Source organism: Oryzias latipes, chromosome 9, assembly GCF_002234675.1.
Source record: "Oryzias latipes chromosome 9, ASM223467v1".
Lineage (NCBI taxonomy): Eukaryota > Metazoa > Chordata > Actinopteri > Beloniformes > Adrianichthyidae > Oryzias > Oryzias latipes.
The window spans coordinates 17,022,228-17,048,944 of NC_019867.2; the positions used below are offsets into that span (position 1 = coordinate 17,022,228).

A 26,717-nucleotide genomic window follows, 5' to 3' on the forward strand; every position below is an offset into this window, starting at 1 on the left:
CATGAAAAAATTACTTTACATTAAAGCAACACTGAAACACAAGTCATGTCTTTATTATACCCCATGTTGCAGGGCACACAATGTTCAAGTATGCCTGAGGAACATGATGAGAAAAAAAAAAGAAACAGTAGAGTAAGAGAGATAAAATGCATTTAAAAAGAAGTGAACTGCCATTGCATTTCACAAATATAAGCCCATGGTCTTGGAACAATTCACTGTAAAGTGCTAACTGGTCCGAGCTGAGGAAAAAAAAACAATTAAAATGAAACATGTTCCCTTTGAAAGATCAAACACATTACAGGTACAGTAATAGCCAGTCACTGGGCAAGCAATTACCAACCAGAAGATATGGACCACAATTCATTTATTAGTCTTTTAAAAAGATAACTGCTTCCTTAATTTCCTCGTCAATGGTCACCACGAGGATCTTGCTACTGGCTGCCCGGGTAATGCCAATTACAAATGCTGGTGCTGTCCCTCTACAGATTTTCTTCCTTTCTTGTGATTACATGCAACTGACTGAAATACAGCATAAAACGCTCAAGTCAAGTCCTTTTCGTTCTCCTACGGCAGGAATCCTTGGACTGAAGGGATGACAGTGCAAGGAGAGGACAGCAATTTCTGAAGAGTGCAGGAGATGTTTTCACACCCCCCCCATGGTTGTGGTGGGTTGGCCTGACAAAAGCAGGGATCTGTCCAGCTGATGCCTGCCTTCCAGCAGGTCCTGAGAATCTGCAGGTTTTCCTCTGTGCCTTTCATTAGAAGGCATATTTTTAAAAAAAACTAACAAAAAACAAAGAATGAATCAAAAAATTTCTGGAGGTTACTGGGTGAATACATGTTCCCCGCTGCCTCCCTATACACCCTCCCACCCCAATCCTAACCGTAAAAAGGTAAAAACAAGGTGTACTGCAGAATGGCTTTACTCCTCACAGTCTGTGGGGGGAGCTAGAGCCCCTAGGAGCGGAGGTGCGGTTGGTGGTCTTGCGGTTGTTCTGACGTGTCTGGTTTGTCTTGGTGGCCGAAGGGTTCCGAGCATCAGGCCAGCGCCTCCCCTGGGTGCTCCTCCGTTTGCCCCTCTGCCCTGCACGGCCCCTTCTGGCCCCCGCTGGTCACTTGCGTGAGTGCAGTGTGTCCTGGAACTTGGTGCTGGTGTAGCGGACATGAAAACCTTTCTTGTTGATCGTGTCGTCGGAGTGGAACTTGATCACAATGGAGTCACCGGCTGAGTAGATCTCCTCTGGAGGCTGTAAGGAGGGAAGAAACAAGAGAGTCTTTGATGGTTGTGGCTTTTAGCTTGTTTGACCGCCTTTCAGCTGAAACTTAAGTCTCCTCACATGCTGGATCTGGGGTCAAACTGGTGACTGTGGTGACCAGGCTCTGAATGCTTGTTCTGTCAGCCTGAGCCGTGTTAGGGTCAGAGTTTAGCGCTGTAGCTTTCTTCTCAGTTTGGAGGTGTAAAAAAAAAGGATCACCCGGGCCAGGTGCATCCCAAAGCAACACAAGCACAGGCTTTTGTGTTTTAGCAAGTGTTTGAAGCGAAACTAAGAGTATTTTCATGTAAGCATAAAGGATTTGAAAGAAACTTCTGTTTTTGCCAAATTAGAACATTAAAAGCAATTAAAAGAATCTCTTTGAAAATTAATTAGGCATTTGCAGAAACCGAATGAGCAATTCTTCAGCAGCAGAAAAGACAAGAATGCCAGAGTGGTTAAAGCAGCCAACTTTCAAAAACTCCAGACTGCTGATTAAAACTGCCATTCAACATGAATAATAAGCTCTATCTACAACAGCCCACAGCTCTTCCATAAGTGCTTTAAAAGGAAAGATGAGAGAAGCCTGCCGACATTGACGCAAACCCAGAAACGGAAAGCTATTTTACTGAGAGCCTGGAGCTATAAGCAAGAAACCCCTCACTGTAATGAGTTTCATCTTCAATTCCACTGAATTGTGTCAGTTTATTTCAAGAAACCTGATTGAGAATTTTCTCCCCAGACAGCGAGGAAGTTACAGCCCCTTCAGCAAATGATTTATATATAAATATATAATCATGTTCTGCAACAGGAGGACACCTGACCTTCTGTTTTTTGTAATTCAATTTTGATTTGGGATAGCAATTTAAAGTTTTAGTTTAAGCCCTAAAGATAGTCCATCGACACACACGTGGTTGTGTCGCCTTACAACAACACTCTCAAAGTGATTATAGGTAGTTAGCTCTACACAGTCACACAATCGTCACTGGAATAAAATACTCAAAATCAGAGGAGCAAACTCTCCTGCTGTTGCAACAGATGTAATATGCTTGCTGAGTATTCAAGAAATAACATAAAAAGTTTTCTCACCCCCGAGCCGCAGTAACGTCCGAGTCGTGGAGACTTTGTGTCTGCTCCGTCAAAGAGCTCCATGTAGTCGTAACCGCAATCTGCTTCCTCCTCAATCTCAAAGGTCTGGAAGATGAGCTCCACGCCGTAGCCCTTCTCTGCTGAAATCACCCACTCACAGTCAGAGGCCCCTGGATAGTTGTTGTCCCCAAACTGGGCGTGGGAGAAGAGGTCCTTGGTTTTGACTTCAGCCTTTAGAATGCCTCCACACTCTGAGCAAAAAGGTTAAACAGAGTTGAGTTACTGATCATTTGATCAAGTTCAACTAGATCTTGCAAATTTAGTCAAATATTCCAGAGACTGAAATGTCCCTAAGAAAAAAAGAATTACATTTATACTGTTTTAATATAGTTACCTGCAGAGTGTGAGGCATCAAAGCCTTTTTTCTGCACTGAATTATCAGAGAAAAAGCGTATGAACAACTTGTTGCCGCTTGAGATGATGGGTTGCGGTTTCTTGCTGCCACAGAAGCGACCAAGAGATGGAGCTTTGGCGTCTCGCCCATCATAAATCTGAATGTGGTCGTAAGCACAGTCCAGATGGGCCTCCATGTCGATCTCATTGAAGGCCTGTCACAAACCAAGAGGTATCAGTCTGATTGTCCTAAACGTAAACATCAGTATAATATACCAAAAAAAAAAAACACTTTAGAAACAAATTTTGTACTAGAAATACTAAAAATGGTGTAGTTTCTTTTGTATTTCATTGGTGGTTTTGCTTTGCATAAAGTGTTTTTGCCCTAAATCTGCAACAAACAGAACTAAAACGCAGACAACAGAAGGGGGAGCCACACATCACTGCTACAGATTTTGACATGGGAGAGTACTTCACTACATTTAACCTTTAAGTCCTAAAGTCACAAACTCCATTTACACTGAAAGGATAAAGAAGTGTTACATACGATCTTGATCCGATGGCCTGGAGTGGTGCTCAGAGCCCAGGTGCACGCTTTTTTGCTGGGGTATTTATCTGGCCAATTTGGACTGGTGATGGCGCCGCTCACGCTATTCACTGTGTGATCACAACCGGCTGAAGAAAATATATACATACAAATACAATTAACAATTATTAAACACAATGTAATTTTCTAAAAACCACGGAAAAGTGGATACATTTTTGAAACAAACCTTCTTTACAGTCGTGTTTGTTCTCATGCAGAACAAAGCCACTCCTGCACTGACAGCGGTAGCTGCCAAATGTGTTGACACAGTCATGCTGACAGCCGCCATTCTCCTTGGAGCACTCATCTTTGTCTGAAGACAAAAGAACATTTAAACATTTTTAACCTTTAAGGCCGAGTTTTAAAAGAACAATGTAATTAAAGAGCCACCTGAGAAGAACTGTGCTTTGAAGCCCTTTTTGGACACCGTGTTGTCTGACTTGAACTCGATGCGCATGTTGTTGTACTGAGAAGTAATGGCTTCCGGTTTCTCAGACCCACAGAATTTCCCATGTGGCTTAGAGTCTGCGGAGAGTCCACTGCGGACCTCCACAAAGTCATACTTGCAAACCTAAGCAGAGAAACAGAGCGTGAGGAGACCAGGACCTTTTGCTTGTGTTTTAATTATGAAACACATGAAGCAGAGGGACGGCTGTGTTGCTTTGAGATGTGGTGCAATGACAGAAAGCGCTCAGAACAAACCCACCCCGTACAGTTTCACAGTAAACCCAATGCTCACATCGTTGCCCTCAGTCTCGAAGACATCAAACAGCAGAGTGATGCGATACTGAGTGGGGGCAACCAGCTGCCAAATACAGTTCTTATTTGGGGGGTACTCTCTGGGCCACCCGGGACTGGTGATCGAGCCGTTCAACTTGGTGATGAAGCCTCCACAGGCAGCTGGACAGAGCACACAGCAGAGGAAGAGTCGCAGGGTTAAAGAGTGACACATGCAGATGTGCAGAAGAAATTAATATCACCACATGTTGCAACAGTACATTCCAGACGTTTTATGGCCTTTTAAACATAGTTTTTTTCTATGTTGGCAAAAGAAAAAAGGACTAACAGGCAAACAGTACTGCAGGAGGCCCAGATAAGCTTTCACTTGACTGGAAATTGTGTGCAGATAGCTGTTAGTATCATCTATAGTCATTGCACAACATGCTTATACAAGACATGAAGCAATTATAAGCTCTTAGCTTTGCACAATGGTGAAATGATCATTAAACTATTTATAAACCTATGATATCATTCTTTTTTTATAAAAAAACAGTTGAAACCACAAATGAGGAATCAAAACAACGAACCAAAGCGTGACAGCTTGGCTTCAAAGATGTTTGAACAAGCAGTCAGAAGAGATGTCTGAAAGACTGAAGGTTTAGCTCGAGAGCGCTGTCGACTCTCTTCAGCACGATGGCAGACATGACGTTCCAAACTATTTAAATACAGTTCCTAGATTTCTTTTTAACCCTACTGAGATTTAAAGATTTTTTTTCAAAAGCAAAATCTTCAATCTAAATGTATGCAAGCTTGAAGCAGTCTGCATCTTTTCCTTTACAGATTACAGTAAATTCATTCATTCATCTTTTACCGTTTATTCCCTTTCGGGGTCACAGGGCTGCTGGAGCCTATCCCGGCCACTTGTAAATATTCAACATGAAGACCCAGTACTACAAACACTGGATTCGATTCTATACTAAAATGTGATATATTTTTTAGTTTAATTAAGCACATTAAAAAAACTATGTTCACAATTTATAAATAATTTGACATTTTACCTAGCAATACAAAATAAAAAGTAGTGGAATTTTACCCAAAAAACCCCATCAGTTTGATTAAATTAAGAATATTTTAAAGATGAGAACACATATCATGCACAAAGTGAGCACTAAGGCTCTTATCCAAATTAGTTTCCATACTATTGTTATCATACCGTTGTTAGGATAAATAACTTGTCTTTTCTTAAAGTATTCTCTGAGATTATCTTATTGTTTTCATTTCTGCAGCTGAAACCGTTTTCTTGTTGCCCAGTGGAGCAGCTTGTAAAATGACTCTGAGACATTACTGAATTATCTCCAAATTGAGACAAAAATAAAACAAAGGCAATTCCACTCACATTGTTTCAGGCTTTTGTGAATGGGTGCACTAACTGTGTTTTTGTTGCCAACTGTTTAAAGTGCTTCAGGCAAGCAGCACCGGTCTCTGTCCTGCTTTACTTACCCTCACAACTGCGCTTATCTGCAGCTAGCTCATAGCCAGGGTCGCAAGCACACTTATAACTGCCCAGTGTGTTGACACAGCGTTGCTCACAGCGACCGTTGTCAGGCTTGGAGCACTCATCCATCTCTGAAGACACAGAGATATGTTAGGGCCTTTTTAGCTGGGGCCCCAGCTTAACTGCTTACAAGAGAAACTCTTCAAAGCAGCAGCAGAACCAAGAGAAACACGTCATACAAAATCCAAATGTGCAAGCAGAACAAACGTGTGGCAAAGTAATTCCTGGAATCCGTGAGATGTACAGTTCTTTCCAAAAAGTGGACCACCTTTACCCTCTCACCTTTGAAGAAGTTGGCTGCAAAGCCAGCCTTGTTGACAGAACCATCTGAAACAAATTTCATCCACAGATGGTTGGAGCTGGTTTTAATGTCATCTGGCTTGTCATAGCCGCAGAAACGGCCCAGTAGAGGGCTGTTTTCAGAGATCCCATCACGCACCTCTAAGTAATCATATGCACAGCTGTCATGCCTCTCAATCTGAGGAGAGACAGAAGATTTGAGTTGAGAAGAGAAGAACTGAAAAATAAACTTTCTGTAAAAAAAAAAACATGACACTTCAGTACCTCAAAAGACTGGAAGGTAAGTCCTACATGGTAACCCTCAGAGACTGAAATCTTCCATATACACGCTTTGTTGGGTCTGTAGTCATCAGGGTAGTTGGGGGACTGAATCTGGCCATTGTCTCTCTTTACATCCCCGCCACAGATTGCTGCATGAATTAACCCAAAAGAAATACTTAAAAAAAACACCATTAACATTCCTGAATGGTAAAATATTCAGGAGAAGCTTCTCAGAGGGAAAAAAATATCAAGAACGTGTCCTCACAGTTGATTCACTGATTTGTGCAAATTCGTGCACACATACTACACACATCATTCCCCTTTCACTGTCTGGAAATAATGAAGCTGCATGTGAAGACCAGCCAAATTCTGATTAATGCCGCATAAAGCTGTGACACATTAGCAGTAGGAGAGCCAAGGCTCGTGCACAAATGCGACGGCCTCCAGCCACATTGTCTGATGAACTACTGAGTTTGGTCAGCTGGACAACATGCTGGGATGGGGGTCCAGTAAATGGGGGCTTACCTTCATAAACTGCAGAGAAACCTTTCCCCACCCAGTTACTGCTGCTGCGGAACTCAATCCACAGTCGGCTGTCTGTGGAGATGATTGGCTCAGGTAGCTTATCGCCACAAAAACGACCTGTGATGAATAAAAAAAACAGTTTATACCGATGTGTGTCACTTCAGAAATTCCTCTGCGTAACAAAATATAGCAATAATAAAGCAGGAAAACAGATGAAGCTTTCAGTAACAAAGAAAATACTTCCTTTTACAGTTCAGTACTTACAGGGATTTTAAGTGGTACTTTTGTTGTACCTATTGGGTACTTTCATGGTACTTGCTGTGTATTTACACTGACCAAAAATATAAACGCAACACTTTTGTTATTGCTCCCATTTTTTATGGTATGAACTCAAAGATGTGAAACATTTTCCACATACACAAAATAACCAGTTCTCTGAAATATTGTTCACAAATCTGTCTAAATCTGTGATAGTGAGCACTTCTCCTTTGCCAAGACAATCCATCCCACCTCGCAGGTGTGCCATATCAAGATGCTGATTAGACAGCATGATTATTGCACAGGTGTGCCTTAGACTGGCCACAAGAAAAGGCCACTCTGAAATCTTCAGTTGTATCACACAGCACAATGCCACAAATGTCGCAAGTTTTGACGGAGCGTGCAATTGGCATGTTGATAGCAGGAATGTGCACCAGAGCTGTTGCTAGGGAATTGAATGTCCATTTCTCCACCATAAGCCGTCTCCAAAGGCGTTTCCGAGAATTTGGCAGCACATCCAACCGGCCTCACAACCGCAGACCTCGTGTAACCACACCAGCCCAAGACCTCCACATCCAGCATGTCCACCTCCAAGATCGTCTGAGACCAGCCACTCGGACAGCTTCTGAAACAATCGGTTTGCATAACGACAGAATTTCTGTACAAACTGTCAGAAACCATCTCAGGGAAGCTCATCTGCATGCTCGTCGTCCTCATCGAGGTCTCGACCTCACTCCAGTTCGTCGTCGTAACCGACTGGAGTGGGCAAATGCTCACATGCGATGATGTCTGGCACGTTGGAGAGGTGTTCTCTTCACGGATGAATCCCGGTTTACATTGTTCAGGGCAGATGGCAGACAGCGTGTGTGGCGTCGTGTGGGTGAGCGGTTTTCTGATGTCAATGTTGTGGATCGAGTAGCCCATGGTGGTGGTGGGGTTATGGTATGGGCAGGCATATGTTATGGGCGAAGAACACAGGTGCATTTCATTGATGGCATTTTGAATGCACAGAGATACCGTGACGAGATCCTGGGGCCCATTGTTGTGCCGTACATCCAACAAAGTGCTTTCAGTTCCTGCCAATATCCAGCAACTTCGCACAGCCATTGAAGAAGAGTGGACCAACATTCCACAGGCCACAATAGACAACCTGATCAACTCTATGCGAAGGAGATGTGCCGCACTTCATGAGGCAAATGGTGGTCACACCAGATACTGACTGGTTGTCTGAGTCCCCTGACCCCCTCAATAAAACAAAACTGAGGATTTCAGAGTGGCCTTTTCTTGTGGCCAGTCTAAGGCACACCTGTGCAATAATCATGCTGTCTAATCAGCATCTGACATCTGCGAGGTGGAATGAATTGTCTTGGCAAAGGAGAAGTGCTCCCTTTCACAGATTTAGACAGATTTGTGAACAATATTTCAGAGAACTGGTTATTTTGTGTATGTGGAAAATGTTTCACATCTTTGAGTTCATACCATAAAAAATGGGAGCAATAACAAAAGTGTTGCGTTTATATTTTTGGTCAGTGTATGTGGTACTAGTTCCACAGTTAAATCTCCATAGTTAAAAAATAACCCAGGTTGGGTTGTTTCTTTATCCCAACCTTTGAGGTAAAAAGGGACAAACTTTTTTCAGGGTTACTTTAACTCAGAAAAAAACATAAATTGGGTTGAAATGAAATCCCTAACCCCCAAAAAAGTAACCCAAGAACATACCCCAACATAAATAACTCAGAAATTGGGTTGAAGAAATAACCCAAGAGTGTGTGCTAATGTGGCTCTTGAGCTATTTATACAAAAACACATTAACACAACACATAAATACCCACTTGGTACTATGTAAAAACCTTGTGTGTAAAGCAAAAATATCAAATATGTGCCACACAAGTATGTAGCAAATATAGTACCACTTAAATACACAGCATGTACCCTGTATGTACCCAGTAGGTACAACAGAAGTACCATATAAATACCACTTTAATACACTGTAAGTCCTGTAGTGTAACAAGCAGTGTTACTCCACTTTTAATTTTTGTTACAGGTTGTGAATTGTGAAAACAAAAATAATTGAAACTTTAAAATGTTTTAATCTTGTGAAACCCGTCTTTACTTGTCAGTTAGTCTAAAAACAAAACAAAGACTAAACTATCTAGATCAACACTGATGGCGAACATCTAAATATATAAGGATGAACGTGCACAGTTAATCAATCTGATCAATGGAATAATCCTGTAATCTTAATTTCAGTGTCAAAGCTGACCTTTGAGCGGTGCTTTCCTCCAGTATCCGTCACGGATTTCTACATGGTCATACCAACATAAGTGACTCCTGTACAAATCCATGGAGGTGAAGTTCAATATGATCTAAAATACAAGAAATCCACGTTATCAATGCAGCTGGGGTTGTAAATCAACTAATACACTGATAATTATATACATAGGTGTACTGTTTTGTACTGTAGTAGTTTTATCTGTAGTAGTTTTATCTGGCATTTTAACTCTTTTTTTGTGGCTTTTCTAACAAAGCAAAATCTCTACTGCTGCAGTAATAAAGACCTGCTTTCCCCTTTTTTTAAATAATAAATCTGCTATTTTACATAATTTCACAAACTATTTTTTTAATTCATTTGTTTAAAGATCTATTAAAGGAATATATTTTGTTCAATTGTAACAGTTCAGGTTGAACCTCTTAGAAATGTACTATAACTTTTTCTGAGATCCATTTATTGAAACTTGAAATAGAAAAATTATTATTAAAAAAGTATTTTTTTTAGAGTTATATAGATTTAGTTAAAAACTATTGTAAAAAAATCAAGAATAGAAAAAAATTACAGCAATAGTTTCTTTTCTGTTTTGCAATAGATATGATGAGACAAGAAATTTATTTTATCTTATTATATGAAATTATAACACTTTATTCCCTAAAAAGTTTAGAATATTTTCAAACTGATTTTTGCAAAGAAACATAGTTTCAAATAATATTTAGGATTTTAAAGATTATCTAAAAATGTTCAACTTCATTCTGTAAAAATAAGAGATTGATGAAATCACTACAAAACCTCAGAATCTGTGATTATTTGTTTAATGATAAAACAGAAAAACTGTAGATGACAGAAACATTTCCAGCAAACTTTTATTGTTCTGGAAGTTTTTTTCCCCCCATATAAATCTATTGTGCCAAACCTTGTGGTCCCATAGGTCAGTTGCTGCAGAATGTTCCCATTCCCCATAAAAAAAAGACAACAAAGCCTAATAAAAAAGAAAAAGTAACCTCAGAGTTGATCTTCCAGTTCCTTACAGTCATACCTTTTCTCCTGGTGTGACTGATATTCTCCAGATGCAGTGCATGTAGGCCGAGTATCCGTTTGGAAAGCCAGGAGACGAGAAGTTGCCGCTGCTGTCCTGAAGGCTCTCTCCACATTCTGCATTCATTTACCAACAAACACAGACCCGCACATTGGGCCAGTTAGTCTCTGCTTAGACTTCTAATCTGTGCTGAACCTCGTTAAAAGCATTTTGGTAAAACAGATGCTGGAATCATAATGACTGACAGAAAACAAAAAGCTGCTTTTTTTATGTTAAAGTTTACATCTGGTGATAATATTACCCCCATCACATCCCCCATCGACTCCACATGATGATTGGACAGTGTTAGACACTTTCTCTGAGCATCCTCTGAAAATAAATCTCTTCCTCTATAAATAACCCAGCACCTTAGAGGACTTGATGCATTATGTACATGATGACAGTAAGAAACAGCACTTAGTTTAACTGGCATAACTTAGAAGCAGAAGCGTGTGAGGACCAAATCCAAACACGATACATGGTCTCATGGACAAAAGTAGGGAGGGTCTTTACCAGTGGGAGAAATCTGTTTAATTAGGTAACAGAGGAAACGACTGTGCCGTCTATTTGTGCATCTATTAGTAAAGTGTTATTTCCACCTTAGCAGGTGTTTCCTGTCTGTCTGCGTTCATTGTTTTTATGTAGGATTCTGTCCAATTAAAAAAAAGCAAAGAGACCTGAGCTACCAGCAGTGCTCCAAAATACCTAGCAGAGGTCTGTCAAGCTAAAACCAATAAAAAAAAGAACTTAGGCGCACACCGAGGATGACAAACACTCATAGGAATGTTGCATGAATGGGAGATCCGTGTCTCTTTAAGGATTTTTTTCTTTCCAGCACCATGTGGAGAGAGTCACAACCTCATCCCCCACACCGTGCGCCACATCATCCACCCTTCCTCTGGAGGCTGAGACAGTCGTGATTAAAAAGACAGAACGCTCAGACTCGCACAAGGATCCATTTATGGTTTAAGGTTCCAGTTTTAGTCTGCAGCCACACAGGCCAGTCCATCCATCTCCGTTTTAATCCAACCATGTTTATGCAGCAAGTTTCCATGCGAGGCAGGCGGCTCAGCTGTCCCATCCTGACCTACAATTAACTGTCTGACATGAGAGGAGCTATTCCTCCATGTGCAAATCTGTGTACTTCTGCTGCTATCTGTTCTTTATCAGGAAGCATAAACAAACTGTGTGGTTTAGAAAGTGCTAGTTTTAGAGTGTTGCTACACAGTTTAGATAGCATAAAGTGAAATGCTGACATGAGTTTTGTCTCTAAGTATCATTTAATCATGGTGTCCACAAAAAAAAGCAGTGCTTTTGCATCTTTCTGGGAAAGAGTGATTGAAAACTTCCTGTCCGCAATTTGTTTCGGCATTTCCTCTGTGGTAGAGACTGATGCTGTATCCAGGGAACCACACCACATCAATATGGAGCAACAGTGTTGGAAACATATATGGGGGGGGGGGGGGGGGGTGCAAAAGAGCAGTACCCCTTCTGTGGCTGAAGTGCAGTCATGTGAAATCACAAGTAAATAAACTGAAGGGGACTTGTCATCTTGATCTTACTGGAACATTTGTAGAGCTTGCGTGCTTGTGCTATATCTCCTTTGCTGAGTCGGGTTCTCTGGCCGATGGGAGGCCGCACTCCATTCACATCGTAGCGTGGCAGGATGGTGTCCAGGAAAATACCTCTGCGATTGAGAAAAAGAAGCTGGCGTTAATGTTGCACGACACCCAGACAGCAAGCAGACTCCTTCAACCCACTTCACTGCGCACCCTTCAAGCAAAATGCGTGCTGAAGGATCAAGTGATTCACCGTGAAATTGTGCAATTCAAATCACCGTCATCCTCTCACTGTTGCCTAACAAAACTGTGGGATTCTGCGGAAGAAGTTAAGTCTTGACAAAAGAGAATTTGGTTTTAAGAAAGCTTTAACAAATGTCACAATCACTCAAGAGGCTTGGCATGTGTGCTCAGTTTATTTAAGTTAAGGCGTTAAACAGCTTTAAGACATTTATATAAGCTTTAAACTTTAGAATTAGCTAATTCTGCATGAGGTCATATCTGTGATTTTATACACACATATATAGGAAAAGACAAAAAACAATTTTAAAACAACCAATGAACACCACGCCATTAAATGAACGTTCAGACTTATGCGTAGGTTTTAAAATTAGTTTACTGTATGAAATGGGGAAAAATATACATTTTAATTGGAAAGCAATATGATTTTATGTCAGTGAAGGCTCTCATTTATTCAAATGACATTGTCTTGAAGTTGAGTCATGGCAGCTGGACTTAAAATCATCCAAAGTGCTTCATCAGAAGCACTGAAACGTTTCAAGAATGATTTTAAGTCCAGATGCCATGACTCAACTTCAACACAAAATAAAATTTTAAAGATTTTAGAACAACCCAAGCTGTGTATAAATATACAATTCTTTAAAACAGTCATTGCAGAGTTGGTATTTTTTGAAAAATTTTAATTTGAACACACACTCTGTACATCAACTCAGCATCTGTTCACACATTTCTGAGTATTCATCTAAAAAGTAGCCAGTCACTCCCAATCCACAAAAACGAGCAGGTTCTCACATTCATACGTATGAAAGTGAGGAACAGCCCCTTCCAGGAAGAGTCTGCGCTGCCAGCACCACCCCCAGGCTAACACACACACACACACACACTTTCTCACCGGAGCAAGTGAGAATTGGCAAAAACACTTTCCTTTCATATGCACAATGTGCACATCCATCTTTGCAAATGTTTGTTTGTTTCCGAAGGCGAAACGCAGACACGCTACCGAGGTCGGCTCTAGGTTGATGTCATGACGACACCCACAGGCAGCGCAAGGCGGCGCCTCAAGGATTGAGGTGTTTTACTTCCGGATAGGAAAATTTGCTGTGAAAATAACTATTATTTCAATTAAAAAATCGTTCTTTGATGTGCCAAAGGTAATATATTAATCACATACAAACATGAGCATTGTTTACTATTAAAGGCTTGATAGAGGGCATGTTAATAGACTACTTTTTGCTAACGGTTGCAGTGAGTTAATATGGCTACTACACTGCTTTCAATCATAAAAAAACGATTTTTTCTTTTTTTTCCCCTGATATTCTGTTTTTTTATGACATTTGATTCCATTTCTGATGAGTGTGCGTAAAACCTGAAAATATTCACTAAACTTTGTAGAGTTTGATGCTTCTTCCTTGTCTGTCAGGTTTATTGATTGCTGAAAGAGCAGCAATAGAACAGCTGCTTTGTTAGAACTAAGTTGAACACTGAGGTTATTGATCACATTTGTCGGCTTTGGCATGGACCAACTCCAAGGGCTCAACCTCATCTCCAGTCAACATAAGCTTCATTCTTCATCTAAACACAAGTCAAAAAAGGGATGTGGGGCAGCATCCAGTAGCTTTGCTTATAGCTGATCAGAAGAGCCCAAAACTTCAACAATGCAGCATCTTTTGACACCTTACTAGTTTATCATCTTCATCGTTGTAAGTGCTGGCTCCCTGGCCGTTCCCATGGTGACGTGCCTATCAACGACAGGCATGTGCAAACAGAGCAGCCTGAGCTAACAGTTTAGACTGTGCCTGCCTGCCGGTATGCAAGCTTCCTTGAGCCCATATGTTGGCCGTCGGTTTAAAAAAAGAAAAGCAACTCAAGCCAGTGTCAGATGAGACAAAGGGCACATCGGCAAGTCTCTATTTGAGTTGGCACTTTTTCATGCAACATTCTTCAAGAATATCTTTAAAGCATAGGAGGAAGGGGGGGCTGGTAGGGTTGTGGGACGGGTAACAGCCCAGACAAAACGCGTGGGTTCAACTCTGCTCGTCCCCAGGAGACACAGCAAAACATCAAGGCAAGCCATGAAATCTTCCAAACAACAGCAGCAGCAAAGGCCCAGGCTTCCCACGGTGATTTACTGTAAAACACCCAGAAACGACATCGGCCAGCAGAGGGGCAACAATGAATGACAAAGCCACAGGTAAATCTGCTAATCAGCGTCAAGGAAAAAAAAAAGACCAAAAAGCCAACAGGGGCCCCAATTTAGTTGTCTGAAGTCATCCTCCTACTCCTAAGTAATCTTGAAAATAGAGGGAGAAGCTATAACAGGACACTTCACTGAACTAGAACAGAGCTTAACTAAAAGCAGAACCGGGTGAATTACCCAACAAAGAGGAGTGGACCACTTAAATGAGCAAAAACCTGCAGGGCGAACCCCCAACCTGCAAGATTAAGAAGATATGTTGAGATCTTGACCTCAGATTAGCAACACCTAAATGTGCCAAAATGACTGAAATTCAACCTAATCTTTCCAGCAAAAAACAAAGCCCTTGTACTTTAGAACGTTCAAAGTTGCACTTAAAAAATTTAAGCAAGCCAGACAAAATGAAGAAAAAAAAGGAAAAAAGTATTCCCCTCCCTCTGATCTATGTGAACTACATTTCCAAACCGACGTTTCAAAGTTGGGTTGCACAGTGTCAGACAGGACCTTTCTGTACATTGGCTTACATCCAGCCTCAGCCTCTGTTTGAACAAAGATTCCTCTCTGCTTCCCAGAATCTGTTTGCTGCTAGAGCCCGGCCGTAGATCTGAGGAGAGGCCTCCACGTCAAGAGAGAAAACCCGGAATGCCACTGGTGTGGAATATATATGCAGCTGAAAGAGAGAGCCAAATAAAAACAAGTCCACAGCTGGTGCTTATATCAGATAAAGGTAGCAATTATTATAGTCTGGGCTTAAACCCGCTTCTTGCTTTGAATTTTGTCTGCCCAGAGATCAGGTTGCATCTGCTCTGAATTACTGAGCTCTGTCTCAGTGGATGGGAGAAGAGCTTAAAGATGAGGTAAATGTTACTCAAGCCCATGCATTTTTTCCAAGTTCAATTGTCAAACGTTGAACACGACCAGAAGGACATGTGCAGAGAATGGACGGATGTTTTTGTAATCACAATTATGAATCAGAGGCGGAATCAGCTCCAAGTTCCCCTCTGAGGCTTTCTTGGCTTTGCAGTGACCCAGCTGGTAGATAACCACCACTTCAGATGATTAGATCTGAAAGTCCTGACTGGTGTTTGCTGTGTGGCTTTTTAGCAAAGTCCTTCGTCCAACACCAGAATGTCTGGAAAAGCTTCCTGCAGCTTTCAGCGAGGATTGGAGCTTGAGGTTAGTTGAGGAAAACTGTGCATTTTAAAATTTGACATGAGCACGTCTACATTTAAAAGCTGAGCAAAAAAACAGACTTATCTAAGATAGACTTCCAATGTTTAAATGATGATTGTCACTTATTTACCTCCACTCCAAAGTCTATGGTGCTCACCTTTGACTCTGAATCACTTAACAGAGTAAGGTGAGTACTAGAAATATGGCAACAATTTTGTCTAATAAACACTTTTGGCTTTTCCATCAGTGTTTTCCAGTGTCTCATCATCATTTTCCACTTGTATAATGAGTGTACAAGATTTTGAATGTAAAGTATTTACTGTAACAACTAAATGCTTGGAAATAGCAGTAGACACCTAAATAAACATATGCAGTGTCATATAAAACTTCTTCAAAGAGCTTCCAAAATCATAATGAGGTGGTTTACAGCACAAGAGCATAACTTTTACAGGAAGTTTCATGCTAGCCTGAGAGTGTAATGAAGAAATTTCGCAATTATGAAGCAGGGCCTGTTGCTCCTGGTCGCTGTACAAGTTCAGCTACCAGGAACAACACTGCTTTAATGAGGCAGCAGGAGCCAGGGAGAGGAGTTTTAATTTGATCGTGCTGTGAGAAGAGGTAATACAAAGTTTCACTGTGGCGACAAAGATTAATTGTCATCTAAATGTGAGACAACATCATAAATTGTTTCAGACAAACGTTTCTTTATATTTCAAGAAATTTAACAGTTTAATATTACGCGACAGCTGATACAGTATCAATCCTCCAAAGCCACATGTGTTAGAAAAAAAGTGTAAAAGATCCTGCTGGGAAAAAAAAGAAAACCACAACTAAAATGCCCTCAAACCAAGACCATACATCAATTTAGACATTACACTAATCAGCTGACAGGAAGACTGTAAGTAGAACCAGACAAATCCAAATTCTTTAAAAACGTTTTTTTATGTACCAAGTCTGGTTTTTTGTGCCTCAAGTGATTTCAAATTAGCAAAAAAAAGTTTTGTCTAATTATGACATAAATTGCATGACGGATTTTCAAGATGCTAAAAAGTGTAAACTATAAATAATAATAATAAAATAATACTAAATAGACAACAACAGTAAAAAGGCACAAAAACTATTACATTTACCTTTGGATGCTGAGCTAACAGCAGGGTTTAAAGAAAGATTTAATTTTCCTGCCATTTATTGCTTGAAAAACAATGGTTCAGAATTTGTTTTTGGTTTATTTGTGGATATTTTGTAAGTAAGTAGGCATCATCAGGAGTGGTCTGAAGCGTACAGCTCTGGTCCATCACACACATCTGTATATTCAACATTTTAAGCAAACAGTGTAAAAGGCTGAAACAGACTGAAAATGGCTTAACAGGTTTTTAGGATTGGCACATTACAACTTGCCAGATAACTAACCTGGAAAAGGTGTTCCTGGCATAGTGCATGATACTATCAAAGTCATAGACTTCTCCCAAGGAGTCCACCTCCCCTGGCTCCATCTTCAAAAAGTTATACTCCTGCCCTAAAAGGAACAAAGTGTTTGGAAAAAGAAGAATCACATATGAAGCCGAGTCAAACCAGACTCTTGCAGTCAGAATTTCATTCAGGAACAGAGCAAAGAAAAGACAAAAACACTTTTTATATGCACATCTGGGATTGAGGCAGAACTTTTGCGTCAGACTTTAAAGCTAAACACTAAAAAAGGCCTTTGGGATCTTTTAAAGTATAAAATCAAAATGTATTTTACATTTTTTGAGAAGTTTAAAAACTGCTGTCTAACATTTAGAAGTTTTTCCTTTAAACTGGTCGAGTCTTCAAAAAAAAAACTTTGAGGGAGCCTACCACACGCTAGTCAGTATATCTCACTGTTGTTGTGCAATCCTGCTAACAGAACAAGTGGAGCTGACTCACTTTTAAAGGCCATTTTGCTCCAACATAACTACAGTGTTTAGAGAGTTAAGATGAAAGCTTTGTGATGGAGTGAAATCCCCCTAATTAGTTTTCCTAATCTGTAGCTGTGCACTCAAGATTTACAATTCTGAATAACATCTTTAAATGTTGCTTTAATATGTTCAAACAAAATAGCTGTTCAATAGAGACAAAAACTTCCATCTGTTGATCCAAATATGGAAATATTTGAGAAATGAATATCCTGAAGTGAAGCTGTGGCATATGATGAATCTTTTACTGGGGCCATAGATAGAACTAATTTCACTGTAAATAATGAAACTCTCATGGTGCCACACCTACAATAGAGGTTGTTTATTTTTCTGGGGGTAGAATCACATTTATTTTACTAAAGAACAATAATTTCAGAACAAAAAAAAATTCCTTTTTTGTGCAGCTATGTATGACCATGTTTTACTTATAGCTGGAACCTTCAAGTATCTGAAAATGCACCAAAAGATGCAACAGAGCCTCAGTTCTCTTGCTAAATTTGGATTTCATGTTATAATTTCCATGATGTCATGCACCAACACTATAAAATCACTTTTTTTGGGAGAGATTTGTCTTTGATTAACTTCATATTATATAAACCATTAAAAAACCGTGACACATTCTTCACAGTTTTAACAAAAACTTTTCTATTTCAATGTACTTTTATACTTTTTCTTTTATTTGGATTGGAAGGGATTCAACTTCACTGTGAAAAATGCGATTGGAAAAGCTGTGTCATTTGTTTGTAAGCACAGGTTTCACGCGTCTTCTTAGTCTTTCGGTCACCCCCTTTAGCAGTGCCACAGTAAATCATCCATCTTCATCTAATCCTCTGCATCTTCCTCACTCACACCCACCTAGTTCATGTCTTTCTTCACTACATCCATGAACCTCCTATTTGGTTTTCGTCTAGGCCTTTTATTCTGGCAGCTCCAGAGCATCTGAGTTGTCCTTCAGATGGATTCATTCCTGATCCTATCCAACCCAGAGAAGTTCAACATCTTCAGCTCTGCCTCCTGTCTCTTTCTCAGAGCCACTGTCTCTAAACCAACATGGCAGGTCTCACCACAGTCTTCTACACCTTTCCTTTCATTCTTGCTGACGCTCTTTTGCCACACACCACACCTGAAACCTTCCTTCACCCATTCCAACCTGCTTGTACCCATCTCCTCACTTCCTTAAGTACTTAAAATCCTCCACCTTCTCCACCTCTGCTCCCTGTAATCTCACTGTTCCACTTGAGTTCCTCTCATTTACACACCAGATACTCTGTCTAGCTGCAGCTGATTTTCATTCCTCCTTTCTAGAGAAAACCTCCACTTCCCTAATGTTCCTCCATTTGCTCCCTGCTTTCTTTAGGTCTGCAAATACAATTCAGCTGCTTCTGACCTTTGCTGTGCCTCTCTGAAAGCATCGTGAAAGCAAATATAGCATCTGTGGTTCTCTGCATTGGCATAAAACCTCAGCCAAAGGGTGCTTCCACCTCTCTTTTCCTATAACCTCATTGTGATTCATCAGCTTTGTACCTTTGTAGTTTCCACAACTCTTTATGTCTTCCTTGTTCTTAAAAATAGGCACCAGTACACGTTTCTTCCAATCCTCTGGCATCGCCTCACTCTTTAAGTTCTTGTTAAACAGCCCAGTCAGAAACTCCACGGTTTTGTTGTTGGGACTAACTGCTTTTCCACTCTTCATCCTCGTCAATAGCTTCCTCACTTCATTGTGACTGATCTTTTTTACTTCCTGTTCTACAACAGTCACCTCTTCTACTCTGAGCTATTTAAAGTTTTCCTCATTTAACAGCTTCCTAAAGTTTTCTTTACATCCTTTTATCCCATTTGTGAAACCTGTCAACACATTTCCACCCTCTTAACACACTCCTGAACTTCTGGTTCCACCACCAAGTCTCATTGTCTGCTTTCCTCTTTCTAAATGACCAACCAAGTTCCCTCCTCCCAGTCTCCCCGATCACTTTATGCCTTTGTCACAATTTCCCTGAGGGTATGCAGGTGGCCCTCATGAAATTTTAAGACCCTAGACAACCCGGAGGTGAAATGTTCATGTACTTTTTTTTCTATGGACATGCTGTGGGCATTAGGCATCGGATTGTGACAAACACATATACAACACTCAGGGATAAATAAGTAAGAGTAAAGTAGGTGAGACACTGTCCCATTGTACAGATTTGTCATTTTTTTCAACCCCACCAAAACCTGCCCACTGTGCAAGGAGCCCGTTCAAGTAGTGTGTGCTATTTGTGCTCCTATTGTGTGCTTCTTGTGCACAGCCTGGCTGTTAGAAATGAGGAAGTTAGACAATCAGACTGTAGTTTGTGTGGACGTCTTCCATGCATCTTAAGCCACTTTTGTATCACCTGCACACTGTGCGTGGAGCATTTGCGCACAGTCAGTAAGGAGCCAGTATGCGCACCTCACTAATGACTAAAGTGCAGGGTTAGGGCACTGTACGACAGCACCCCCCATATGTCATAAGTGCGTGTAACTTCCATTAACCTCACAAATACTTTACAATGCATTTACCACATACACGGAACAATGGTACATTTTATTTTCATGACATCCCTTAAGGTGGCCGCACAAGCCTCAAGGGAACTTCAAAACACACCTGTGCTCCCCTCAAGATGCAGCTGCTCCTGTCTACAACCCTCCATGTGCCCCGAAAACCCAAAAACCCACAGTGACTAAGGCATTAGCTGTAGCTGTCCGGTCATCTGGAAGAACCTCCTAAACTAACCCCCCCTAAAAAGACATAAAGTACTTGTTTTTTTAAATTTCCTCCACCTTAGTCCTCTTCATCTTCCTCAACACCAAAGAAATCCTGAGACCACCATCCTATGCTGCCTAACTACACTCTCCCAGCATCTGCACAAAATGCCATCAGTATTCATGTCTATGTCAGCCTACGCTCCTCTCTTTTTTGGAAAAATGTCTTCACCACTGCCATTTCTTCCCTTCAGCAAAATCTATCATCTGTCCTTCTGCATTACCATCCTGAACAACAAATGTATCAATTACTGCCTCATCACCTTTACTTCTCTCACCTACATGTCTGTTAAAGTCTGCCCCAATCACCATTCTCTTCATCTTTAGGGACACCCTCAATCATCTCATCCATCTTTCTCCAAAAGATTGTTTTCATCCTCTCGCTCACATCCTGGGAAGCATGACCGTTGCCAATATTCAACATCACACCTTCAACCATCAGCTCCAGACTCATCACCCTCTCTGACAATCTCTTCTCCAGAACATTCTTTGCTAACTCCTCCTTTCGGATCACTCCTCTGTTCTTCTTTCCACCCACAACTTAATAAATCAGTTTTAACCCACATGATATTCACCTTTCTTCTTTCCATCATATCAATCTTTAGGTTTCCCTGTCAAAATTCCTACATTTAAAGTTTCTAGTCCACAAATTGTGCTTTTCCTTTTCTCTTTTCCTTTTCTTCCCCCAACAGTGGTCCAATTTCCCTGTAGGTCAACAGCAACGGTGATGGTTGTTGTTGACCTGGGTCACGACCAATCCAGTATCAACGTTTTGTCATTTGAACAATTGGTTTGGCTTTCAAAACATCTGGAAAACATTTGGGTGGTAAAAACAAACAGAGGTCCAACATAAATGTGTCTTGTTCATAAAAGTCAAACATGAGACCCCTGCTTTGTCTCTCTGTGTATAAAAAAGCTTTTTATGCTGCACCTACCTGGTTGAATGTTGTCCTTGATGATGCTGACGTGTTCATCTCTATCAGGCCGTGTGTGTTCGTGCCAGAAGCCAATCACATGACCCAACTCGTGCACCACAATGCCAAATTTATCACAGTTTTTGCCAATGGATATGGCCTGTGGACCCCCTCCACGGCGACCCACATATGAGCAGCACCTATGAAGCAAAAGCCAAACATATCCTTAAACATAGGAAGCTGTGCCAGCACAAATACAGAGATTAGATTTAACACTTCAAATGGAAAACCATAGAAAGGGAGATTTTTTTTTTTGTGAAAAGCTGACATTTAGCACATGATGCTTGTGGGGTAATTGAGGACGCAGAGAAAACATTGATATATTATTGCTGCTGATACTAATATTGAAAAAGGCTGACCCATTATCCACACACACACACGCACACTGGAGTGACCTTCATTCATGTGGCTGCCAATGCAAATTGTGAAAGTGATGCTAGATCCTGCCTGGCTGCAGAACTCCACCTCAGCGTGACATGAAAGGTTCAGTGTGAGAGTCTGCAGGACGGGCACACACATAATGGCAGTGTGGGCCAGACGGCCGCTCTCTAATTACTGTGAGCCAAGTCAGGTTCTCTTGAGACACGCCTTGAACTTTGCACAGTACAGATGGGGGCCTCTTGAATATGCAGCAGAGTCAAGCTTTCCCACTGCTAACTGCTGCTCCAAGAGGATAATGTCATCCTTGTTATTCAAGGGGTCAATCTTACCGCTAAAAATGGACAATAAGACAGCTGGAAAAAGATTATTTCCATAGCATTTCATTTGATCAGTGCTATATATTTCACTTGTGAGATAAATGATTCCCACAAGTTCTAGAAGTAAAAAATGTCTAAAAATGATATTTGGCTTGTGAATTAAATCTGTGAGGAGACGTCTTTAAAGCAAATGTTAGTCTCCTTTCCTCTAAATATCATATCGACAGGATGTACTACAAAGAGCACCAAATGCTCTAATTAAAAAAAAAAAAAAAAGATAAACAAATTTTCAAAAAATCCTCCACGTTCAAACAGATCTTCAATTGTCGCTAAGCAACAACACGAGCCACAACCAGCTCTACCCCAGAGAATATTTTTAAAAGAGAAACACAGACATAAGTTCAACTTTAGGACAACAGTGAACAGGATTCTGGAGAGGCTGGGGAAGAAGTGTTCCCCTCGAGTGCTGTCCTTTAAGTCATGTATGACACAAGTGCCTAGCGACTGATGCAGAGCGATGCTGAAGAGCAGGAAATTCCTGACCACTGAAAGGCTGTCTCTTTCAGAGTTGGCAGAGACTAAAATAACACCTCTCTGACTGCACAGAGACTGCAAACAGAGAGGATGAACAATGGTGAAAGGCAGCTGAGCAGGATACAAGGAAGAGTACTCAGGCACTAGATAATTAGCTGTGGATAATGAGGGCTTAGCAGAGACTGACCATTATTCAATTCTTATCAAGGGGAGCTAAAAAAAAAAAACCCTAGTGACTTACCCACATGGCCGGTAGGTGAAAACAATGTAGCTCTCCTCCTGGGTTCGCTCTATAAAGGTCACACAGGTGTGCTTCTCCCAGTGCCGCATGGCTTGACGGAATACAGCCCGCTGGCTGCCTGAGGAATAAAAAACAACACTCAAACAAAGACCACAGCGGTAAGCCTCAGCGGCCGAATGATCAAATGTTGATTTAGTATGGCAATCTTTTATTATTTTGTGCATTGCCAACAAGGACGTAAATGATTCTATTGCTAACACAATCTAACGTTGTTATGTGCTTGTGTGTGTTCTCGCCTGGAGAGATGGCAGCTGATGACACTAAAAGCTGTCAGAACAGACCAAACCATATAGAAGGGAATATCGGAAAAACAAAAAAAAGCTTTAAAAAACAAACAAACTGACATAATGAGCTATTGCATGTCTTTTTTAACATTTACACGCAAAACTCCTGAATTAAAACAGTGAGTTTATTTGCACAGATGAGCACCATCAGATTAACCAGTATCTTTAGAAAAGTCATAATTCAAAAACACAATGAAAAGAGGACATTAAGGAATAAATTTGAACAGATTTATAATTCTTGTGGAAAATAAAAAAAGAAAAAAGACTAGTAGTCTACTTCTTTTTAAGAAGACACTTCTGCCATCATTTTAATGTTAAGTATGAATATTATAGATTACAAATGCAAATCTTAATTGAGTCCTACATCTAGCCACACACAGGGCTAATCTAATAGGTAATAAAAACATATTAACTTCTATGTGTTTGATTGGCTGTGGTTCATTTTGTCCTGTGCAGTAAATCACAAGTGTTGTTACCTACCACTGAAGTTCCCACTGATAACATATGGAATAACCCCTTCAGGCCACACACGCTCTGGTCTGGAGGTGGCAGCCCTTTTCCTGCGCTGCGAACCTTGATTATTTGCGTTACCACTATGGTCAGATCCTGGGGATTTAAAAATTAAAATTAAAAAGACAAAGACAACACAAATTATTCTGTTCATTACTTGAGAACAAATGATTTTTTTGCACATAGAGTGAATAGTTTGAGATAGCTGCTTGAAGAACTAATGAATATTTATTCTACAGCCAGTGAGGATTATTAAAGATTTGCCGAAAAAAAGCCATCATAATTACTTAAGAAATGACATTTACTCACTCAAAGAGGGATTTCTTCAAACACCGTAATTACTTTCTCGTCACATTAAAAGGATTTTACAGAAGACTAATACTTTTTCCTTCCAATGTAATTTTACCATTTTTAATGTCACTCAACTATGCATTCATGTTGCCATGGTGATTAAGCCTCCATCTAAATCTGGTGTTCAAAATTACAGAGACATGACCACCCTATGGAAGGATCCCTGACGGTATATGTAAGGACATTTGTGGTGGAATGGAGTTGGTTCTTTATTTTTTAGAATCGAGACGTTTATGTGCTTTACACAAAAAGAAAACTATTTATCAAAAGTAAGAATCACACGTTGGGATAGTTGGAAAACTTTCTGTTTAGACTTTGAAAAAGTCTCAAGAATAAAAACGCTGTGTGTATTCAAGCTAAAGAATTTTAAACAAAAAACACAAAATAAATTAAAATAAAATAAATAAATAAAATTATATTAATACATTCAAATGAATCAAAATGAATTGAAATGAAATTTAAAAAAAAAGGGAACTGATGCTGCAAATTTGGATTTTAACATAAAATTTGTTTCTGGTCATGTGTACAACACTTTTGGATACGTAAAATAACAGCAATTGTGCAGCCTATAACCAACTACACTATGATTAAAAAATATATATATAAAAGTAGTGATAGTGAGTATACTTCCAACTTAAGGTCATCTCTATAAACTGACCTTTTAATGCGTATCACACTTCAAAGAATTCTTAAAATATTGTGCACCTCTTATCACAATGTCCTCAACAACCTGACTCCTATTTGCTACGTCTAAAGTCAAGTGGGAAGTTCTGTCACCATTTCATTTACTCATTAGCATTTAAGAAAATAATGTTTTATCTGAGGGTGTCAGATAATCAGATCTATTAATTAACCCTGAAAAGAACTCTTCTAAAAGGTTAAAGTACTACAAGCTCTCCTATTTTTCAAACTAAATTCAATGAGCATGCAGAAGGGGATTGTTTTTTCTGGAACAATGTGATCTGCTGGAGACCAGACTGAGGGAGTCCTCTAATGCTAGCAAGAACAATTAGCACGTACACTCGTGCATGTGTTGTGGAAAATGCTGATAACAGCCGACGGTGTTCCGCCAGCCGATAAGAAGGGCTGAGGAGATAAAATGTGTACAAGATGTGTTAATTGCATCAATGAGATTTGACCTACCAATGTGATTTCATTCACACAGACAAGTCTTTACAACTTGTGACATAATTTTGATTGTCCAACATATTCAGCCAAACGATCTAGCAGCTTTTTGCCATACTTTTTGCCAAGGCTATACAGTTCAAAGTCAAAGAAGTGGGTGAGATTCCACATTTCGCTTATTTTTCTTCATATTTGGAATTCTCTTAAATTCTTCGCTTAACACAAATAAAGAAATTGCTATTTTAATAGTAACTAAATCCCTTTTTTCTAAATCTGTAGTGTGTTTCTGTTCTGTCCTTTGTGATGCATTCTTGATTATAGCTGAAAATGATGTGATTTGTTCTGAACATAGGAGTACTTTACCAGCTTTTAACAATGAAACCTTGCTCATGACCATGTTAAGAAATTTAGCAACACTATTTGTTGTACTTTACAAGTAAAGAGGCCTCTAGCTAATCTGAAAAAGAAAAGAAAAATCAATACTCAGCACATGTTTTTTTATCTGCAACATGTTTGTTAAATTCCCCACAATTTGCCTGTTTCACAATGTCCTCATTAAGTTTTTTTTTTTTTTTTAAAGAAGCTGCTAAATGGCTGTGTTCAAGTGTAGACACCAACGTGTGCATGCTTGTTGGTTCCTGCTCACCTACAGTTTACCACGCTGGTCTACTCTGACTCACAGCTGGAGCTTAAGTTGTGCTTTTTAATTTGAGAACCACATTCAGCCTGACAAAGCCCAGCAGCTACTCTCAAACACCGTATTACAGGTGTTGCTGTGAGACCTAATAACATAGTTGTAGGCATACAAACCTGAAGAGAGCAAAAATAAAGCTTTCATTGCACTTTTGTGTGGAGAGTTTCGTCACTTGTACTGTTTCCAGTTCACATATGTCATTAACCAGTTGCTAAATGGAAACCATTGCCTCTTTAGATGGCATCTTTTGTTGTTACCTTCATCTGTGTGATTAACGTTCTGGACCGTCCTCTGCGCTAAATCTATTATTCTGTCCACTTTAAAGAGTCGCATGTCTTCCTCATCCAAAGCAATGTCTCCCAAGAAGGCAACTGGAAAACACAAACATACAAAAAAAAGGAACATCAGACAACATGAAGCTCTTTAACAGAATGGAACAGTCAGCCAGTGCAGTCTAAAAGCCTCAGGACTTTCCTGCTGCTGTAAACTCCATGAAAGTTTGGTCAACCAGCTTCATTCAAGTGCTGATTGTGTAAGAAGCTTGTGAAAACAAACATGATCCTGAATGATTCTGTTCAGTTTACCCTCTAGTTGCATCGAGATAAAAATATTTGTTGAGCCGTACTATGACGGACAAACTGTTTTCAATTCTGTTACAGAGTTGGACAGATGGAAGTAAATTTCAAAGGTGAAGGTTTATATAATGCAGCAAGAATGAGTCCTGCAATCTTCTGTAATGATGAATTGACTAATGGACAGATAGATGCTCACCATTTAAAAAAATCACATTTGCACTTTTGCCAGATGAGAAGTTTCAGCTTGGAAACAATGCAACGCTAACACTGATTGGATGGAGCAATATGGGGCACCTTGAACGACTAACGGCTCCTTAATGAGGCCAAGGAGAGGGAAAATATCCAAACAGACCCAGTTTATGTGGAATGTGCTTTATTGGAGTTCTTATTAAATGCTCGTTTGCTAGAAAACTCCCCTGCAACATGTAGGTGCTCAGTTTTACTGGGGTTTTAACACCCGCACATTTTCAGAATTTATTACTCAGCTAGAATGCAGGGGTTGG

General features: G+C 40.1%; 1 protein-coding gene across 1 annotated transcript in view; it reads right to left on the minus strand.

Annotated features, from left to right (window-relative positions):
- Window positions 1-37: 37 nt before the first annotated feature.
- LOC100125511 (bone morphogenetic protein 1) overlaps window positions 38-26,717 on the minus strand; it is a 33,057-nt gene continuing 6,377 nt past the window's right edge. Inside the window, exons 2-20 of the mRNA XM_004072482.4 lie at window positions 25,897-26,010; window positions 23,440-23,565; window positions 22,616-22,733; window positions 21,104-21,282; window positions 16,864-16,969; window positions 11,850-11,974; window positions 10,249-10,364; window positions 9,204-9,306; window positions 6,683-6,799; window positions 6,161-6,306; window positions 5,879-6,074; window positions 5,542-5,667; window positions 4,061-4,221; window positions 3,712-3,892; window positions 3,509-3,634; window positions 3,283-3,410; window positions 2,737-2,950; window positions 2,343-2,593; window positions 38-1,247 (exon numbers count right to left, since the gene is read on the minus strand). Coding sequence (XP_004072530.1) covers window positions 1,113-1,247; window positions 2,343-2,593; window positions 2,737-2,950; window positions 3,283-3,410; window positions 3,509-3,634; window positions 3,712-3,892; window positions 4,061-4,221; window positions 5,542-5,667; window positions 5,879-6,074; window positions 6,161-6,306; window positions 6,683-6,799; window positions 9,204-9,306; window positions 10,249-10,364; window positions 11,850-11,974; window positions 16,864-16,969; window positions 21,104-21,282; window positions 22,616-22,733; window positions 23,440-23,565; window positions 25,897-26,010 — 2,768 coding nt within the window. The 3' untranslated portion in view covers window positions 38-1,112. The remainder of the gene's footprint in view (window positions 1,248-2,342; window positions 2,594-2,736; window positions 2,951-3,282; window positions 3,411-3,508; window positions 3,635-3,711; window positions 3,893-4,060; window positions 4,222-5,541; window positions 5,668-5,878; window positions 6,075-6,160; window positions 6,307-6,682; window positions 6,800-9,203; window positions 9,307-10,248; window positions 10,365-11,849; window positions 11,975-16,863; window positions 16,970-21,103; window positions 21,283-22,615; window positions 22,734-23,439; window positions 23,566-25,896; window positions 26,011-26,717) is intronic.